General features: G+C 39.7%; 1 protein-coding gene across 1 annotated transcript; it reads left to right on the forward strand.

The window, feature by feature from the left end:
* The first annotated feature begins 7,841 nt into the window (after window positions 1-7,841).
* On the forward strand, window positions 7,842-8,228 carry LOC138910364 (uncharacterized). Its single transcript, XM_070201599.1, has one exon. The coding sequence runs from the start codon at window positions 7,842-7,844 to the stop codon at window positions 8,226-8,228; it is 387 nt and encodes a 128-aa protein (XP_070057700.1).
* Window positions 8,229-17,799: the final 9,571 nt, after the last annotated feature.

Below are 17,799 nucleotides of genomic sequence, written 5' to 3' on the forward strand. Positions count from 1 at the left end.
AAAATACTTTCAAGTTATTACAAACCAATTGTCTCAGAATCATCAAATCATATCAAATAAACTCCACCCCATCCCCCCCCCCCCCAAATAAAAATAAGCATTTTCCCCAATGCTTAACATAATAGGAGTCAAGGAAGGGTAAGAGTGAAGAAAACTCCCTATGACTCCTTGGCCATCTCTGTGTCCACAGCAACGTCACCACCCTCAGTCTCCTCCAACTAGATCTCATCATCCTCAACTCTAGGAGTAACTGGGTTGGTGAACATATGATGCACTGCCAGCAACAGAGTCTGGCTCCTCAGATTGGCCTACTGGTGTTGTAGGTGCTGTAAGATCTAGGCCTGGATGGTGTGGGTCAATCAGCATATCAAATGGAATATCTCCGGGTGCCACAAGCTTGGTAACCTTTCTCCGGAGCTTGTCCACTGACTTCTTGGAGGCCTGGAACTTTCTCATTTTCTTAACATCTTTTCCCAGCTCTTCGATCACTGACAAATGATGTACTAATGTAGCTATGATTGTGTTCTGGTTGTCCAGGAGCTTCTTCAGAGTGTCTTCCACTGATGGGGGCATCTGAGGTGCCGGCATAGAGGACTGTGCTGCAACAGTACTGGATAAATCAAACAACTTTGCAGTAGTTGTCTGCATCCAGTTGTTGAGGCTCGCCAATGTCTAGGAGACTCACATCGCAGAGAGTAGAGCAGTAGGAATCGGCACCGGCTTCAAAGCCAAGGTGGAACTTGTGACAGGGATTTCTGTAGGCACTGAGGATGGTGATGGAGGCATAGCTGCGACACTAGCTGAAGGCTCGACGGAAGTGGATGGAATGTCAATTGCCTCTGTAGCTACCACAGATGGCTAGCTCATCAGACTGGCATGTGGTGGTAGACAACTGACCCTTTTTCTTAGGGTTGTGTGCATCCATCAATGAGTACCATGAGAAGGGCTTCTTCGCCTGCACCTTATATCAAAGTCCCTCGGCTCTACCCTCGCATCCATAAGATACTCTATAATGGTGTTGGGATACGGGTAGAATGTGTCAGCTTACCAAGCGACCACAGAGATATTGGCCGACATCACGGCTCCCACATTGATGTGGTACCCGTCCATAATGGAAGCCACTAGAACTGCCCGCGGGATAGGAAGATATGTTTCATTCTGGCTCGGGTCTAGTCGGCTGTATACAAAGGTCTGGAACCTCTTTGCCTTAAAGCTCAGCGTACTTCTGTGATTGATACCCTTGCTCTGATCCATGGTGGTGGTGGCCTAGGAGCTGCCAAAATCTCAGCTAGCCAAGGCCGAGCTGCATCCCCAAGTGCACATTTCTCTAAGTACTCAGTGGTCTCGACATCATCAAAACCCAAGTGTTCAATGTGTGATGATCAAATTGAACCTTGAGGTTCCTCACTTTAGTCACCTTTGTCCCTTTCTTGATGTGTGCCACATTGGCGTAGAATTCCCGGACAAAGGTATTCCTTCGCATCCACCACGCTCTAGGTAAACCACATCCACCATTTGTGCTCTCGAAACTGTCTCAATACTGCAAGGTTATATCTCTCGAGATCTTTCAAGTGAAACTGCCACTCAAGAGTGAGAGACCTCACTGGCCACCATTGCTGGAAATTGGTGAAGGCAGCCAAACTGACAAACCGGTCTTCCCATACCACTTTCTTCTTCGACATCTCGAGACCGGTAATAGTAGCATCTCTCCCTCTACCATCATCGGAGATTTATTAAACTGATGTCTCTGGTGCCTGGGGGACAGGTGTAGTGGAAGGCCCAGAAGCATGACTGGCACTCTCCGAACCCTCAGAGGTTCTATGTGATGATGACGACCCATCCCTGAGTTGATATCTCCCTGGTGGCCTTGATTAGACGGCCGATTGCTCATGTACAGAGGCTGAGTTGCCCTCTGATACATCACTAGACGGGACATCAGAACTGGTCTCTGAGAGGTCTACACCTCTCCCTCTGCCGGTTGTTGTCTTCTTTCTGGTGGTCTTGTTGTTGGGCACTAGGCAAGGGTCTCTTTCCTCGTCCCCGAGAAGGGTTACCCCTTCCTTTCGAAGTGTCGCCTCGGCCTCTAGATCAAACCATTTTCTGTACCAAGCAAACGCTATTGTTAGTTGCAGTTCAAGTTCAAGCACAAAAGGAATGTAAGGACTTAGGAGAAGATCCAGTGAAAAACACAGTAGAAACATACTTATAGGGTAAGGAGTTGCAGTCCGTAAATTTTCATTGTGGCCACAGAATGGGCATTGCGGGCCGCACAATTTTCCATTGCGGCCGCGAAAATGGATTGCGGTCCGTACATTTCTCATTGAGGTCGCAACTCACATAGCACCAATATGCCAACTCCCTGATGATAGAGAATTGGTTGTTTTGCGGCCGCAACCGGTTTTTTATGGTCCGCACAAATTGTCTTGCGGCCGCACATGAGAGTCACCAATTTGACAACTCTTTGATCATAGGAAATAGGGTGTTCTGCGGCCGCAATGTGATTTCTACGGTCCACACATTTTCTATTACGGCCGCAGAACCATGCCTTACTAAAGTACCCTAGACTGAGCTTCTACGGACCGCACAATTTCTTGTGCGGCCGCAGATTTGAACCCATTACGAACCAATTATGCAGATTGTTTTGCATAATTTTGACATGGAAACAACATCTAAGAATGGAAATATATTTACCCATTCCCCTTAGAGCAATTGCTAGTCTACCCACTATATATTTACCCCACATGGTTGTTCAAATAGATTAAACAAACAAATGGTCTAAATTTTCACTAAAAATCTAAAAATTAAAAGAAATTAACAAGATTATGAAGTATACTAGATGTGAATGAGTGCAAGAAATGAGACTGATCACAGTTGCTAGGCGTGTGGGTAGATGATTCAAGAAGAAATTTAAAATTTTTGGAATTTGTAAGCTCATATATGGAAAATGGTAATATTGGCCTAAGCCCTCTATTTATTCTCGATGGTTTCTGCCAAGGGAAAGAGACGTGAGTGTGGCCGCAAAATTCCAATTGCAGACTGCACTCTATTACTTGAGGGGCCAGTTGCCCTTGTGTTTTGAGGTCCAGAGAATTTGGTGAGCGGCCGCAGATTTTGTTGCGAATCGCAGAATTCGTCTTCCGTGCGCAGATTGGCCATTTTTCTGATAGACCAACTTTAGAGAGTTATCTTTTTTCACCTTCAATTTGTGCGGCCCACAATGTAATTGTGCGACCACAGATCACCTTTTGCTATAGCAACCATAATTGTGAGGACCGCAATATTGCGGTCCGCAATTCTTTCCACACTTAACCAATTTTCTGGGCACAATTCCTCTAAAGTACACCCATCCTGCAACAAACTTCAAATCCAGTTAGCACGAATGATAACACCTAACTACAAAAGAAGAAAAGAAAAGAAAAAGAAATATGGGTTTCCTCCCTCGAAGAACCCTCGTTGCTCAAGCAAGGTGAGCATCACGTTGGTTATTTGAAAGTTTTCTGCCCTAATACGGGGAGAGACTATTGCACTTGCATATCCTTCATTCGACAACACCCGGTGTGGAGCCGCTCGTAGTGGAGGTGGGGGTGGAGCGAGCACATTGTCATGAGGAACTCGGCCTCATCTATTGGCTTGAGGTTCAAGAGGAACCTCATCCATTTGATCATCCTCAACGTCCACATCCCCCAAAGCAATGTTTTCGAGCTCATTGTTTGCCATGGTTGCACCTACAATTTTCCAACACGTTAGTAACACGGAAGGAAAAGAAGATATTTCAAAAACACACCCAAATATATAGCTAGCACCGTTTTTAAACTCCCCCGACAACGGTGCCAAAAATTGAATCTCATGCACAATGCATACCTCAAAACAAGGTATGAAATGGTCGATTGCAATTATAGTATCCCAATGAAGAGTCGGGATCGAATCCACAGGGAACTAGATGAAAGGTGGGAGTATATATTCTAATGCGTGAATTTGAACTATCTTAATTTGCACTTCTACAAAATGGTTTTGTTGCGATTTGTATTTTAAAACTAAAGATTGCAAAGTAAATAAATAAAACTAGGATATTTTTTTTTGTTGTTTTTCAAGTTTATAAAAAGCCTAGGGCTATGACCATTACCTAGGTGTTCACTTAATGGGATAAAAACTTTAATGCTTGTTTTGCTGATCGTGGTGTATTATAGCTATCAATTCTCAAATACCCACTCAATACCTCTCGGTCAAAGAGTAGATTTGCCTAATTTGGCATTCTCAAGACCAACTGGGTATCACACAAAATGGTTGATAAAAGCTAAAGTCGCGTTATCACTATCTCTAGGTTGAACCCTTTAACTGGGGTTAATCAATCTCTCGATTGACCCAATTTCTTGTTAGTCAAGTTTTTCTTGGCTAAGTCTCTCTTTCTCAAGTAGAGACTATGTCAAATAGGCATGAACTAATGTTTGCAACCATTAATTCCACAAATGAAAGCATAAACAAGGCTAAATAATAAATACCCAATCATAAACAAGCACTAAATTAGATACCCATAAGGTTTACACACTAGGGTTGGATCACAACCCTAGTAAAAATCTAGCTACTCATGCTTGAAATTGAAGAAATAGAAGAAGAAATGCTAAATTAAACTCATATTGTAAAGTTATAATGATACAATCTATATTAAAATACTCTAAAATATAGAAAACTTCCAAAAAAGGCAAAGAAAAATGGCTACATGACTTGCTGATGTCAAAAGCTAACATAATTTTATAAAACTCATCTATTTATACGAGGCTGAAAATTTCAGACAAAAATGCCATTCGTGAGGTTCTGCGGACGCACAATTCTATGAAATGATCGATTGCAATTATAGTATCCCAATGAAGAGCCGGGATCGAATCCACAGAGAGTCAGATAGGAGGCGGGAGTATATATTCTAATGCGTGAATTTGAACTATCTTAATTTGCACTTCAACAAAATGGTTTTGTTGCTATTTCTATTTTAAAACTAAAGATTGCCAGGTAAAGAAATAAAACAAGGATATTTGTTTTTGTTGTTTTTCAAGTTTGTAAAAAGCCTAAGGCTATGACCATCACCTAGGTGTTCTCTTAATGGGATAAAAATCTTAATGTTTGTTTTACTCATCGGAACGTATTATAGCTGTGAGCACCAAACTTTTGACTATATTTGAATTTTTATCACCTTCTACTATGTAAATATTTTCAGAAATTTGATATATATTTTTTTAGCTTTGTTACATTTTTTTTATATATGGTAAAAATTAATAATAATTTAAAGGGTCAATTATTAATAATAGTATTATTTTTATTTTTATTTTTTTCTTTATTTTTAAATAAAATGAATTAAAAATAGAAAATAAATACAAATTAATTATTATTATTTTATTTTTTTAAAATTGCGGATGGGAATTAAAAAAAATAGTAAAAGTAGAAATATAAAATTAAAACGTAAAAGTAAAAGTAGGTAGAAATTGTTTAATAAAAAAAGGGTGAAAAATTAAAAAATAAAAGGAAAAGAATGTGGAAATTTAAAAAAAAGAAAAGAAAAACTAAGTTGGAATTAAAAAAAATTATAAGGGTATCTGATTTTTTTTAATAAAACTAAAAGTAACTGGAAATTTAAAAAAAGAAAAGTAAAATAAGTGGGAAATAAAAAAAGAAAAGAAAAAAAAGTGGTATTTTAAATATATTAAAATTAAAAAAAAGTGAGAAACTAAAAAATAAAAGTAAAGGAATGTAAAGAATTATTTTTTTAAAAATAATAAGAAAAATGGGAAGTGAAAATTCTTTTTAATTAAAAAATAAAAAATAAAAAAAATTAAAATAATCTGAAAAATCCGAAAATATTTCTATAAATAGAAGAGAAATGTGAGGGGAAAAAAGAGGGGGAGAAGGAGAAACAAAAGAGCGAGGAGGGAATTGAGAGAAATTTATTTTTCTTCTTCTAGGATAAGGGAATTTCTACTCGTGTCATTCTTTCTTCGGCTATCTTTAAAAAAATCCAGCAATTCATCACCTAAACTCCAGCCCTGAACCAACTGGAAACCAAGCTAAAAAGCACCACAAAAACAAGCCGAAAACCCAGCGAAACAGTTCCCTTTTGTATAGAAAACAACAGCTCCAAAGTTGAGTCGTCGAGTTCGAGCTCCATTTGTCGATTTTGGTCGAGGCTCTATTTACATCCTTGTCCATTGTCCGAGCTTCAAAATAGTCTTGTAAAGGTCCATTTCTCTCATCATTGTTTTATTAAGATATTATACTTGAATATATAATTTGATCTTATTTAGATTCATGAAGATTGAAATATTTTTTTCTGTATTAATTGTTAGGTCTCATTAGCTTTGTTAAATTTTGCTACTTTCTTGATGATTAACATGAAGATTGATAAAAAAAAAACATGATTTTTGGGCACATAGTGAATGTTTGAACTTTGAGGAAAAAATCTATGTCTGCTAGTTGAAATTGGAAAATGAGGTTGGACTTAAAAAAAAATAATGATTGAGCCCGGTGGTTGGGCTTTGCTTAATGAAACATGTACTACTGCAATTGACTAATTGATAGGGGAGTAGCTTGATGAACTAGTAACTGGGCATACTCATTAATTGGATTTAAAGGGCCAATTATACTATGATCCAATTTAATTTATCTGGTCCAAAATAGTTTGTGCGAGGCCCAATTTAGTAAGAGCAAAAGCTGACCCATTTTTTACAATTGATTTCCATAGCTCTTGACCTTACACAGATCTCAAAGATCTCAAACCCGTAAGGAAAAACAAATCATGAATACGTGCTAGTTGCTTTAGGCGTAATTAATAAATCATCGTGACTATGGGTATGGTTCCCATGGCATGGTCATGATACGTAAACCCCAAATCAAGTGCGCGTTTCACGCGACTTGACTTCAACTTCGAATAATAATAAAAATAAACATATTGTAAATCGCGGGTGCATTTCACATGACGCGATTCGCAATATGTACAAAAATAAATGAGTTTGCGACATCGCGACTTGTTCAAATAAGTTCCATAAATAATTAAAAGCGGTTAAAAGGAATAAAAATGCACATATATGTTAAAAACATGTATTAAATCAGATGACTAGGCCAATTATTAATAGTTGAGCGACCGTGCTAAAACTACAGAACTCGGGAGTGCCTCACACCTTCTCTCGGGTTAACAGAATTCCTTACCTGGTCTTCTGTGTTCGCAGACCATAAATAAGAGTCAAATTTCCTCGATTTGGGATTCTAAAATAAATCGGTGACTTGGGACACCATAAATTATTCCAAGTGGCGACTCTGAATAAATAAATAATCCCATTTCGAATAATATCACGTAAATTGGAAAAACTCCCTATCCCCTCGGGAAAAAGGAGGTGTGACAGCTCTGGCGACTCTGCTGGGGATCGAACCCAGAATCTCTGGTTCGGGGTTCAGAATTCGAGCTTAGAATAACTGTTATGCTTGGCTTTCTTGTGATTGTTTGATATTACATGTTTGGGCCTAATGTGCTAAATGCCGCTTTTTACCGCTTTGATATTGATTAAACTGTATATAAACTGTTACGAAACCCTCTTCTCTCTATCGTTGGCAACCTTTCATATGGTTCTCCGGAGATTCACGAGCTTCGCCGAATAATTCCAACTCAATGTGGTATCAAAGGTGAGTGTAATATCGGATTCCTTAGAGATCGTCATGTGTTAATTAGATTAACTCTATGGCAAGATTTTCTCGATTTCACATCGAAGAGTACGTACTACATCAAAGCCAAAGATGGGTACGAATACCAATTGCGTACTCTTATCTATAATGCAAAATTTAAGGCAGGTGAAGAAACTCCGATGGTGATAGCGTGGATTTCGTTTCCTGGACTGCTGCCTACCTTTTTTGTAAAGGAAACTCTGTTTTCTTTGGCTACATCTGTGGGAAGGCCAGTGTGTCTTGACACGGCAACTACAAACAAAACTACGCCGAGTTGCGCAAGAGTAAAAGTTCTTGTCGATTTGTTGGCCGAACTACCTAAAAAGGTGCGATTGGATATTGATGATGAAGCTTCTGGTGGTGTTCGAACAAAATGGGTGAGAATTCAGTATGACATGCTACCAAAATATTGTAAGGAGTGTAAACTACAAGGACATGATGAAATTGAATGTTGGCAGTTGCACCCCGAGTTTATTGAGAATCGAAGCAGCAAGAAAATGAATGATCTTGCTGAGTTGAACAACTGAAATTCTGCTGCTGATGAACAAGGAAAAACCAAAAATCACATTACCCCTTTAATGATTCTCACGAGTGGAAAAGTAGTTGGGAACGTAGGTGCACAGTGGAAGGAAGTTCGGGATAATCGGGGAACCAACAAAAATAACAAAACCCAGGTACAAGGGCAAACTGGCAATGCAATCATGCCAGTGAATGCTAGTGTACAGCAGGTGCACAATAACTTTGCACTGATGGAAGTCGAAGAAGATCAGACAAACAAGGTTCAAACAAGGAATAAATTTGCAGTATTAGAGGAGGAACAAAGTGATATAAACGAGAACAACCAACTGGTTTTGGTGGGAGAAAAACCAGTCTTTAGTTCTAAAGATGGTCCTACTCCTTCTGCGATTCAGTCCACAATCGACTGGGTTCATAGAAGGTTTGGGACAAGCAAAGAGGAGCTAAAACAACTCAATGTGACCACAAACCAATCTGGTCATGCGATTCCATCTCAAACTTGTAAAGATTCTAGGCAGATGGAGGATCTTGATGAGGTAAACTCTACAAAGGTCTTATGGAGCGATGCAGTTGAGGTTAAGAATGATCAGCTGGGCAAAACAAAGACAATAGAAGACAAGGTGAAGAAGGACAACAATCCAAGCTCACCTGGCGATAGGCTGGCGACGCCAGGCCTAAAGCCAGCCTCACCCAGCGATAGGTTGGTGACGCCAGGCCTAAAGCCAGGCTCACCTGGCGATAGGAAGCCAGGCTCACCTGGCGATAGGCTGGCGATGCCAGGCTCCCCAGACGTTAGGCGGGCGACGCCAGGCCTAAAGCCAGGTTCACCTGATGAGGCAGCTACAATAAACCCCAACCTTAGAGGCACTGGAGAGATTTTGGCCTATGTAGATGGTGTTCCGGCGTATGTCCATAAGCTACAATTCAAGAAGTATGAACATGCTGATGAGCGGGCAATTGTTCCAAGAGCATTCGGGGAAATAGAGGAAGTGCCTATGGAACCTGGAACTTATCAAACCATGCAACTACATCTTAATGTTCTAACTAAGACTCCTCTACGATATTTACATGATTTAGTTACACACAATGTGACACCAATTGATGAAAACTTATTGAGACAAAATCCAATGGAGGATGAAGGAGATGATGAATCAACTGCCGAAAACTTCAAACAAGTGGCTAGGGAAGGGGATTTATCACCCACAACTAGTACTAAAGAAGGTAAAAAAACTAAGAAGAATCAGAGTAAAGATCCACCACAACCTTCAAGAATAATGCCCAGGAGGGTAGCTTCTCTACCTAGATGATGATCAAAACATTAATATGGAACATAAGGTCTGTGAATACACAACAGGCCTTTCCTAGGGTGATCAATATGAATAGGGAGCATAATTTTTGTGAAGTTGCATTGATGGAGCCTTTTCAAAAGAAGGGACTCATTGATAGATATAAAAGGAGGTTGAATATGGAGACTGCTTATACAAATATTAATGGGCAAATATGGTTGTTCTTCGATGCAGTGGTGGAATGGGAATTAGTGGAGGATACTAAGCAACAGGTGACTGTGAGAGTGTTTCACCATGACCTGGGGCAGCACATGATGATGACATTTGTTTATGCAAAATGTTCAGCAATATAGAGGTTGGATTTGTGGGATCACTTGTATTATTTAGCAAGTGATATGGAATTATCATGGTTGGTAGGAGGGGATTTCAATGTGATATTGCATAAAGATGAGAAAATAGGGGGACTTCCAGTACACCCTCCTGAATATAAGGATTTTGCATTTTGTGTAAACTCTTGTGGTTTGTTTGAGCAAGGGTACAAAGGAAGTCCATTCACATGGTGGAATGGGAGATCCAATTCTGAGCTTATATTCAAGAGATTGGATAGGATTTTTGTGAATTTGCCATTTCAGAACATGTTACCAACTATTGAAGTTGAGCATCTAATCAGAACTGGATCAGATCATGCACCATTGCTAATGTCATGTGGGTTGCAGACAACCAATTTTGTCAAGCCTTTTAGATTTTTGAACTTTTGGACAAAGCATGCTATATTTATGGATGTGTTGAGGCAGAATTGGGAAGCGGATTTCATAGGGGATCAGTTTTTGATGTTCAAGCAGAATATCAAGAGGGTGAAGGCAGCACTCTCAAAATGGAATAGGAAAATATTTGGTGATATCTTCAAGCAATTGGCTATTTTGGAGGACATTGTTAGGGTGAAGGAGATGTTGTTTGAAGAAAAGCCTACAACTGAGAATAGGATTGTGCTTCAAAAGGCTCAATCTGAATTAAAGAAATACTTGAATATTGAGGAGCAGTATTGGAAGCAAAAAGATGGGATTACTTGGTTTGCTGAAGGAGATAGGAATACAAGTTTCTTTCACAACCATGTCAATGGCAAAAGAAAGAAATTGCAACTGAAGAGGATCAAAAGTGGTAGTGGGGTATGGATTGAAGACCAGAAGCAATTGGCTACAGCTGCAGTGGACTTCTATCAAAAACAGTTCACAAATGAAGGTGATGCTTCTGAATTTCCCTTGCTCAATAATGTACCTTCAATGGTCATCAGAATTTGGAACTTAGCAGATTGCCAACAATTGAAGAAGTAAGGGCAGCAGTTTTTGAGCTTAGTGGGGAGAGTGCTAGTGGCCCTGATGGATTCACTGGCTTGTTTTATCAAACATACTAGGATGTTATTGGTGCTGATATACACAACATGGTGCTATACTTCTATGGAGGAGCTGCATTGCCTAAATCCATCACTCACACCAATCTAGTGTTGCTGCCCAAGAAACCTAGAGTTGAGACCTTCTCTGACTTAAGACCTATTAGTTTGAGCAACTTCATTAACAAGGTTTTGTCTAGGGTGTTACATGATAGATTGGAGAGTTTTTTGCCATCTCTAATAGCTCCTAATCAATCCGTATGTTTAAAGGGTAGGAGTATATTTGAGAACATCTTATTGACTCAAGAAATTGTCACTGACATAAGGTTAAGGGGAAAACCAGCTAATGTGGTGACCAAGCTTGATATGGCTAAGGCCTATGATAGGGTCTCATGGAAGTACTTATTGCATGTGCTAAGGAAGATAGGATTTTCTGAACACTTCATCAACATGGTGTGGAACTTGATGTCAAATAACTGGTATTCAGTATTGGTGAATGGGCAGTCCTCAGGGTTCTTTAAGTCGACAAGGGGTGTGAAACAAGGGGATCCCCTATCTCAAGCATTGTTCATCCTGTCAGCTGAGGTACTTTCCAGGTCTTTGAATAAGCTTTTTGAAGATAAGTCATTTGTGGGATTTGGAATGCCTAAGTGGTCTGATTCTTTAAACCACTTGGCGTATGCTGATGATACGATAATCTTTGCATCTGCTCATCCTCCCTCTTTGAGCAAGATTATGGCAGTGTTGGGGAACTAGGAGAAGATATCAGGTCAGATGATCAACAAAGATAAGAGTTCATACTACATGTATTCAAAGGTCGCTAATGGATTGTTTCAGGCAGTTGGAGCTATTACAGGATTTGCAAGAGGTAAATTCCCCTTCACAAATCTAGGATGTCCTATTTTTTATACTAGAAGGAGGAAGGACTATTATGAGGATCTTATTAAGAAGGTGAAGGCTAAATTGCATTCATGGAAAGGAAAACTGCTGTCATTTGGAGGAAAGGCAACACTCATATCTAGTGTGTTGCAAAGTATACCAGTTCACATGTTATCAGTCCTTGATCCACCAAAAAGCATCCTGGGCATCTACATAAGACTTTTGCTAGGTTCTTTTGGAGCACAAAGGAAGAAGGGAGAAGCAGACACTAGGCTTCATGGCAAAATCTTTGCCTTCCTAAAGAGGAAGAAGGGCTAGGTTTTAGGTCCTTAAATGATGTCTCAAGGGCACTGTTTGCTAAACTATGGTAGAGGTTTAGGACCACAAAATCTCTGTGGTCTAATTTCATATAGAATAAGTATTGCAAGAAGGAGCCACCAACTGTGGTGCATTTTAGGGGAGGGTCTCATGTTTGGAGACAAATGTTGAATGCTAGGGAAGAAGTAGAACATGAGATCGTATGGGAATTAAAGAGTGGAACAACTAATATTTGGCATGAAAATTGGACTGGATTGAGTGCACTTTATCATGTATTACCTGAAGACTTTCCAATCAATGAAGTTCTTCAGGAGGTGGCAGAACTGCAGCAAGGGGAAACATGGGATGATCAACTGCTAGATCAAACTTTCAATGAGGAAATTACAGAACACATAAGGCTAAATGTGCATTATGAAGGCAGTGAGGGATATTGGGATAAGCCATACTGGATGCCAACTCCTTCAAGCAAGTTCAGTGTTAGCAGTGCTTGGCAAATATTAAGGCATATGGCTGATCCTAATCAGGAATTCAAGTTAATGTGGATTAAAGGTTTTCCATTCAAGATATCCTTATTCTTATGGAGATTGTGGAGGCAGAAAATAGCCACCGATGACATGTGGAGGAGGCAAGGGCAAATGGTGATGTCTAGGTGTTGGTGTTATCAGCAGCCCCAAGAGGAATCCATTGAGCATATATTTGTCACAAGTCCTACTGCCTCTAAGGTATGGAACTTGTTCATGGGGGCTGCTGGAATTTCTGTGCAATTGATTCAATTGAAGCAGATTATAAGGCATTGGTGGTATGCTCAGTGTTGTCCAAAATTAAAGCCACTATTTCAAGCAGTACCAGCTATCATCACTTGGGAGCTTTGGAAGAGAAGAAATGCAGGTAAACATGGTGGTTCAATGTCCACAAATAGGGTGATTCATGAGATAAATAGGACATTGCATCAACTGGCAAGGGTGAGGTATGATTGGATCCCTAATATTCCATTGTTATGGCCAGACATGATTCAATACTTTGAAGGATATAAACCTATATTGATCACTACAAGAGTAACATGGCAGCTTCCTTGTCATGGTTGGTACAAATGTAATACTGATAGAGCTTCAAAGGGCAATCCTGGACCTAGCTCCCTAGGCTTTTGTGTGAGGGATGATGAAGGTGATGTGGTGTATGCTAGGGCAGTAGACCTGGGAGTGACAACTAATGTGGTGGCTGAAGCTAAGGCTATTCTTCAAGGGTTGGAATATTGTGTGGAGCATGATTTTCACCCTCTCATACTGGAGACTGATTCATTGGTGATGAAGAAGGCGATAGAATGGGAATGGGATCCACATTGGGTAATTGCACAGGATGTGAAGAAATTTATAGAGATGAAGGACAACTTCAATGTGATCTTTCAACATGTGTTCAGAGAAGGCAACTCAGTGGCAGATTTTATAGCTAACATTGCGTTCTCTTTTGCAGGTACATCTGAGTTTCATTCATTCTATGAACTGCCTAGTGCAGGGATGAGGTTGATCAATCTAGACAAAACTCAATCACCTAACCTTAGGATTAGGATAGCAAAGAGAAGAACCCCAGACTGATGGCTTCACAAGATTGGACTCTGCACAAACTGATATGTCCAAATGCTAAGGAAAATGTTGAACCCATCATATGGTATTTTTGGAGATTGTTGAATCAGTTCTCAGTGGTATTAGCATGCTTTCAAGCTCAATCTGAGGATGGTTTAGCAATGTTTTGAATGATGACTTCATTAAAGGTTCTAGTAGGGAAGGATCTGAGCTTACAAGATCACAAAAAGGTACATTCTCAAAGGCTGGCCTTTACCTTGCAAAGTCTTCTTGGAGCCAGATCATTCCTGGCTTTTGCCTTGTAAAGCCAGCCTAAAGCCAGCTCATGCCTGGCCTTTGCCTTATAAAGCTTGGCTAAAGCCAGGTCATGCCTGGCTTTTGCCTTATAAAGCCTGCCTAAAGCCAGCTCATGCCTGGCCTTTGGCCTGCAAAGCCTGCCTAAAGCCAGCTCAAGCCTGGCTTTTGCCTTGAAAAGCCTGCCTAAAGCCAGCGCATGCCTGGCCTTTTCCTTGTAAAGCCTGCCTAAAGCCAGCTCAAGCCTGGCTTTTGCCTTGCAAAGCCTGCCTAAAGCCAGGCTCCTCTTCTACACATTAATCTTGATGAGTGAGCACATGATTAATACTTGAACAAAATCAGTTCACTACATATGGAGATCATATAGTAGCGACACTTGGAGGACGATGCGGACTTCAACTCTACGGTGGAGATGTTTGGAATTTATTTTAGCCTATGGACAATATACCATGGCGCCTGGTGAGAGCTTGATAGGTATTGCTTGGTATTTGCCAATGACAATTGGATTCACATACACTAATAAGAGAAGGAAGCATCCACCTTATCATGTTGTAATAGTTAGTTCATTAGATTTTAGCTTTTCTATCTTTTTTAATAGCTAGTAGCTTCATTCAACTTCTATTTTGGTTTGGACACCTTGTAAGCATTGGACCCATTTTGGGATTTTATTTATATATTAACCAGTAAGCAAAAAAAAAAATAGTTTCTTCCTTATTTAGAATTCCTTCCTTTAAAAAAATTCAAAATTTCATAAAAAGAAAAAACTCAAATATATATATATATATATATATATATATAACTTAAAAGTCTTTATTAAAAAAAATGGGTCAGTCTATTTCCGATCTTCTCGAACTACGCAAGATCTGAATCATGCAGCGTCATGATACGTAGGCAATCCCCATCGGATTCGATCATAGCCATTAAATAAACTGAGTGATAAAAAAGAAAAGAAAAGAGTGGAAAAACAAAAACAAAGAAAAAAAAAAGAAAGCAAAAGTGAAAAATCCAAAAAGAGAACTATGTGTCTAGAAAACCGCGGAATATTTTTGTGAATATGCTGTTAAATGGCGCGAGCAAGCTGCAAGGGTAAAGCCTCAAATGGACGAAGCATAAATGGCTATGGTTTTCCTACAGGCCCAAGAGGCGGACTACTTCCAGAACATGATGTCTGTTATGGGTAGACCATTCGTCGAGGCTATTAAAATTGGGGAGATGGTCGAAAATGGTTAAAAAAAATAGGCCGAATCTTGAGTCATGCTGCATTTAAGGACACATCACACGACGTTCAGAGTGGTTCAGTGGGTTTAATGAACAGAATTACAGAGATGAGGAATTTGATCCGGCACTGAAGGTCATTGCAGCCATTGCCGAGACAGAAGAAAAGCCGAAAAACGGTCGCCAAGCCTGAAAGTTTCCCATCAGACGGGAGTTTTGGTAGCTAGTCTTGCTATCCTTTCTGCGTCCGGATTATCTCAGGGTGTGATCCGGATGTTTTACTTTATTGTCTTACTTTCCGGTGTAAACCCTTCTCTCTTTAAAATTCTAAAAGAAATCAAAAAAATCAAGTGAAATTAATATTTCATTGTCCAAGAATGTCTTTTTTCTTAATTTTGTCACTTTTTCTTATTCTCTTTTCAGTTCTATTAATGCAGATTTTAATAACATGATATGCTTGCGGACTTCATGTCTAGATCCTAAAACGCTATCAGACCTCGAAATAATGAATCAAGAAGCAGAACGTTTTGAAGACAAGACTTATAAGAAAATTAATAGAAAATTGGAACGAAGTTGAGATTCCCTCTCTTCGGATCATTGTTAAAGCCGAGAATGAGGATAAAGATTGGGTCAACAACCGATTTGAACAATTGACACTGATTGATGAAAAATAATTGGTCGCAGTTTGCCACGGGCAGTTGAACCAACAAAGAATGGCTCGTGTCTACAACAAGAAAGTGCGGCCCGAAAAATTTGAAAAAGGACAACTCATTCTAAGACGTATCCTCCCCACCTCATGAAGAAGCTAAAGGAAAATTGGCTCCAAATTGGAAAGGTCCATATTGTAACGAGAGTACTGCAAAAGGGAGCATTGTACCTGGGAAGAAACGAAGTAAATGACCCCGAGACAACTGTCAATGCAGACGCGGTCAAAAGGTATTATGTTTGACCTTTTTACGCAACTTTAATGCTCTCTAATTGGGATGACGAAGGCTTTCATTATTGATACCCAAACACTATAAACCCCTTGCAAACCCTTTGAGCCGGTTACCTTTTCTTTGATTACCCTCTTTGGAACCTGAAAGCTTTATTGCAAAAAACAAAAAAAAGAAAAAAATGACCAAAAAAAAAAGAGAAAAAGAAAATGAAATGAAAAATAAGAAAAAGGAAAGGAAAAAGAAAGAGAAGAAAACAAAACAGAAAAGAAAACCAAAACAAAAGAAAATCATAAACAAAATTTCTTGAACTACGTTTGACTTGATTTCGGAAGGATACGTAGGCAGCCTCTCTCTAGGGTTCAGTCACACAAAAATAAAAATCCACATTCCCCATATAGTTGAAACTGGGGCATTATTTATAATGGTTCGACGATGGTTTCGCCCGAAGGGTTCCAAAGTTGTAAGTCAATCCAAATCCTTTTCACCCAAACCTTTTTCAAAGTCCTTCCGATCAATCAATGAGAATGTTCAAGAATTGGAGAATACAGTCACAGGATCTGATGCAACCAAAATTAGAAAAATGAAATGAGAGAGTCTTGTTGGTAAAAATCCTCACGGGCACCGTAAGGCAATGGGAAGTAAAGAAATTAGAATGAGAGTCTTGTTAGTGAAAACTCGCAAAGAGCACTATAAAGCGATGATGAGAAGAGAAACAAGAGAGGTCAGTTGGTGAAAACCCGCAAAGGGCGCCACTGATCGAAAAGAGGATCTTCACACCCATTGGTATTGACACAGTCCTAGGCAAGGTTTCTCGGTTTCAAGGCAAAAGTTGTGATGAATTCCTGAGAGCCGGACAGTTTACACAGATCAGGCATCCAGTCTAAAAGGCATGTCATGTTCATTGAAGTCTGCAGGTACTCCAGATAAGTCATTCTTTCCTTTCCCCGAAAGGGACACTTATTGTCTAAATTCATTATCTATTTTACTGTTTGTTTTTTTTTAAACTGTTTCGGTCTAACTCTGTTATAAAATTAAGGCAAAGAAAGGATAATAAGACTGATTTACAGGGCTCTCGTTTGATACAAGATAATATGCAAAAAAAGGCACCCACAGCCTCGGCAGGGGCATCAAGTCAACCTCGACTGTCCATGGCAGCCGATGCTCCAAAATCAAAAGATCTTAGAAGGAGGAAATAAAATTAAAGTGCCTACAAAGGCAAAATGAAGTTGAAAAGATTAAGTCCCATGTGTCTAACCGTCTTGGCAAAGTTTGAAAAGCCAAAGGTTCCCCAATGCTCTGAAGTTAAATTTAGAGGAAAGAAGTGAAAAGCCTACAAAGGCAAAATAAAACAATTCAAAATCATGGTAGTATAGGGTCTCCAATCCCTAGTCACTTTTCCAACATAGAGTCCCCACTCCCTAGTTGATGATTTTTGGACATAGGGTCTCCACTCCCTAGTCTCTTTTCCAACATAGGGTCCCCACTCCCTAGTTGATGTTATTTTAGACATAGGGTCTCTACTCCCTAGTCTCTTTCCCAACATAGGGTCTCCACTCCCTAGTTGATGTTTCCAACATAGGGTCTCCACTCCCTAGTTGATGTTTTAGACATAGGGTCTCCACTCCATAGTCGCTTTTCCAACATAGGGTCTCCACTCCCTAGTTGATTATTTTAGACATAGGGTC

The sequence above is a fragment of the Nicotiana tomentosiformis genome, chromosome 4 (assembly GCF_000390325.3).
Source record: "Nicotiana tomentosiformis chromosome 4, ASM39032v3, whole genome shotgun sequence".
Taxonomy (NCBI): Eukaryota; Viridiplantae; Streptophyta; class Magnoliopsida; order Solanales; family Solanaceae; genus Nicotiana; species Nicotiana tomentosiformis.

Bases quoted from the DNA above. Each gene is read 5' to 3' on its own strand.
- LOC138910364 (XM_070201599.1), top strand. From the start codon at position 7,842: ATGGTGATAGCGTGGATTTCGTTTCCTGGACTGCTGCCTACCTTTTTT.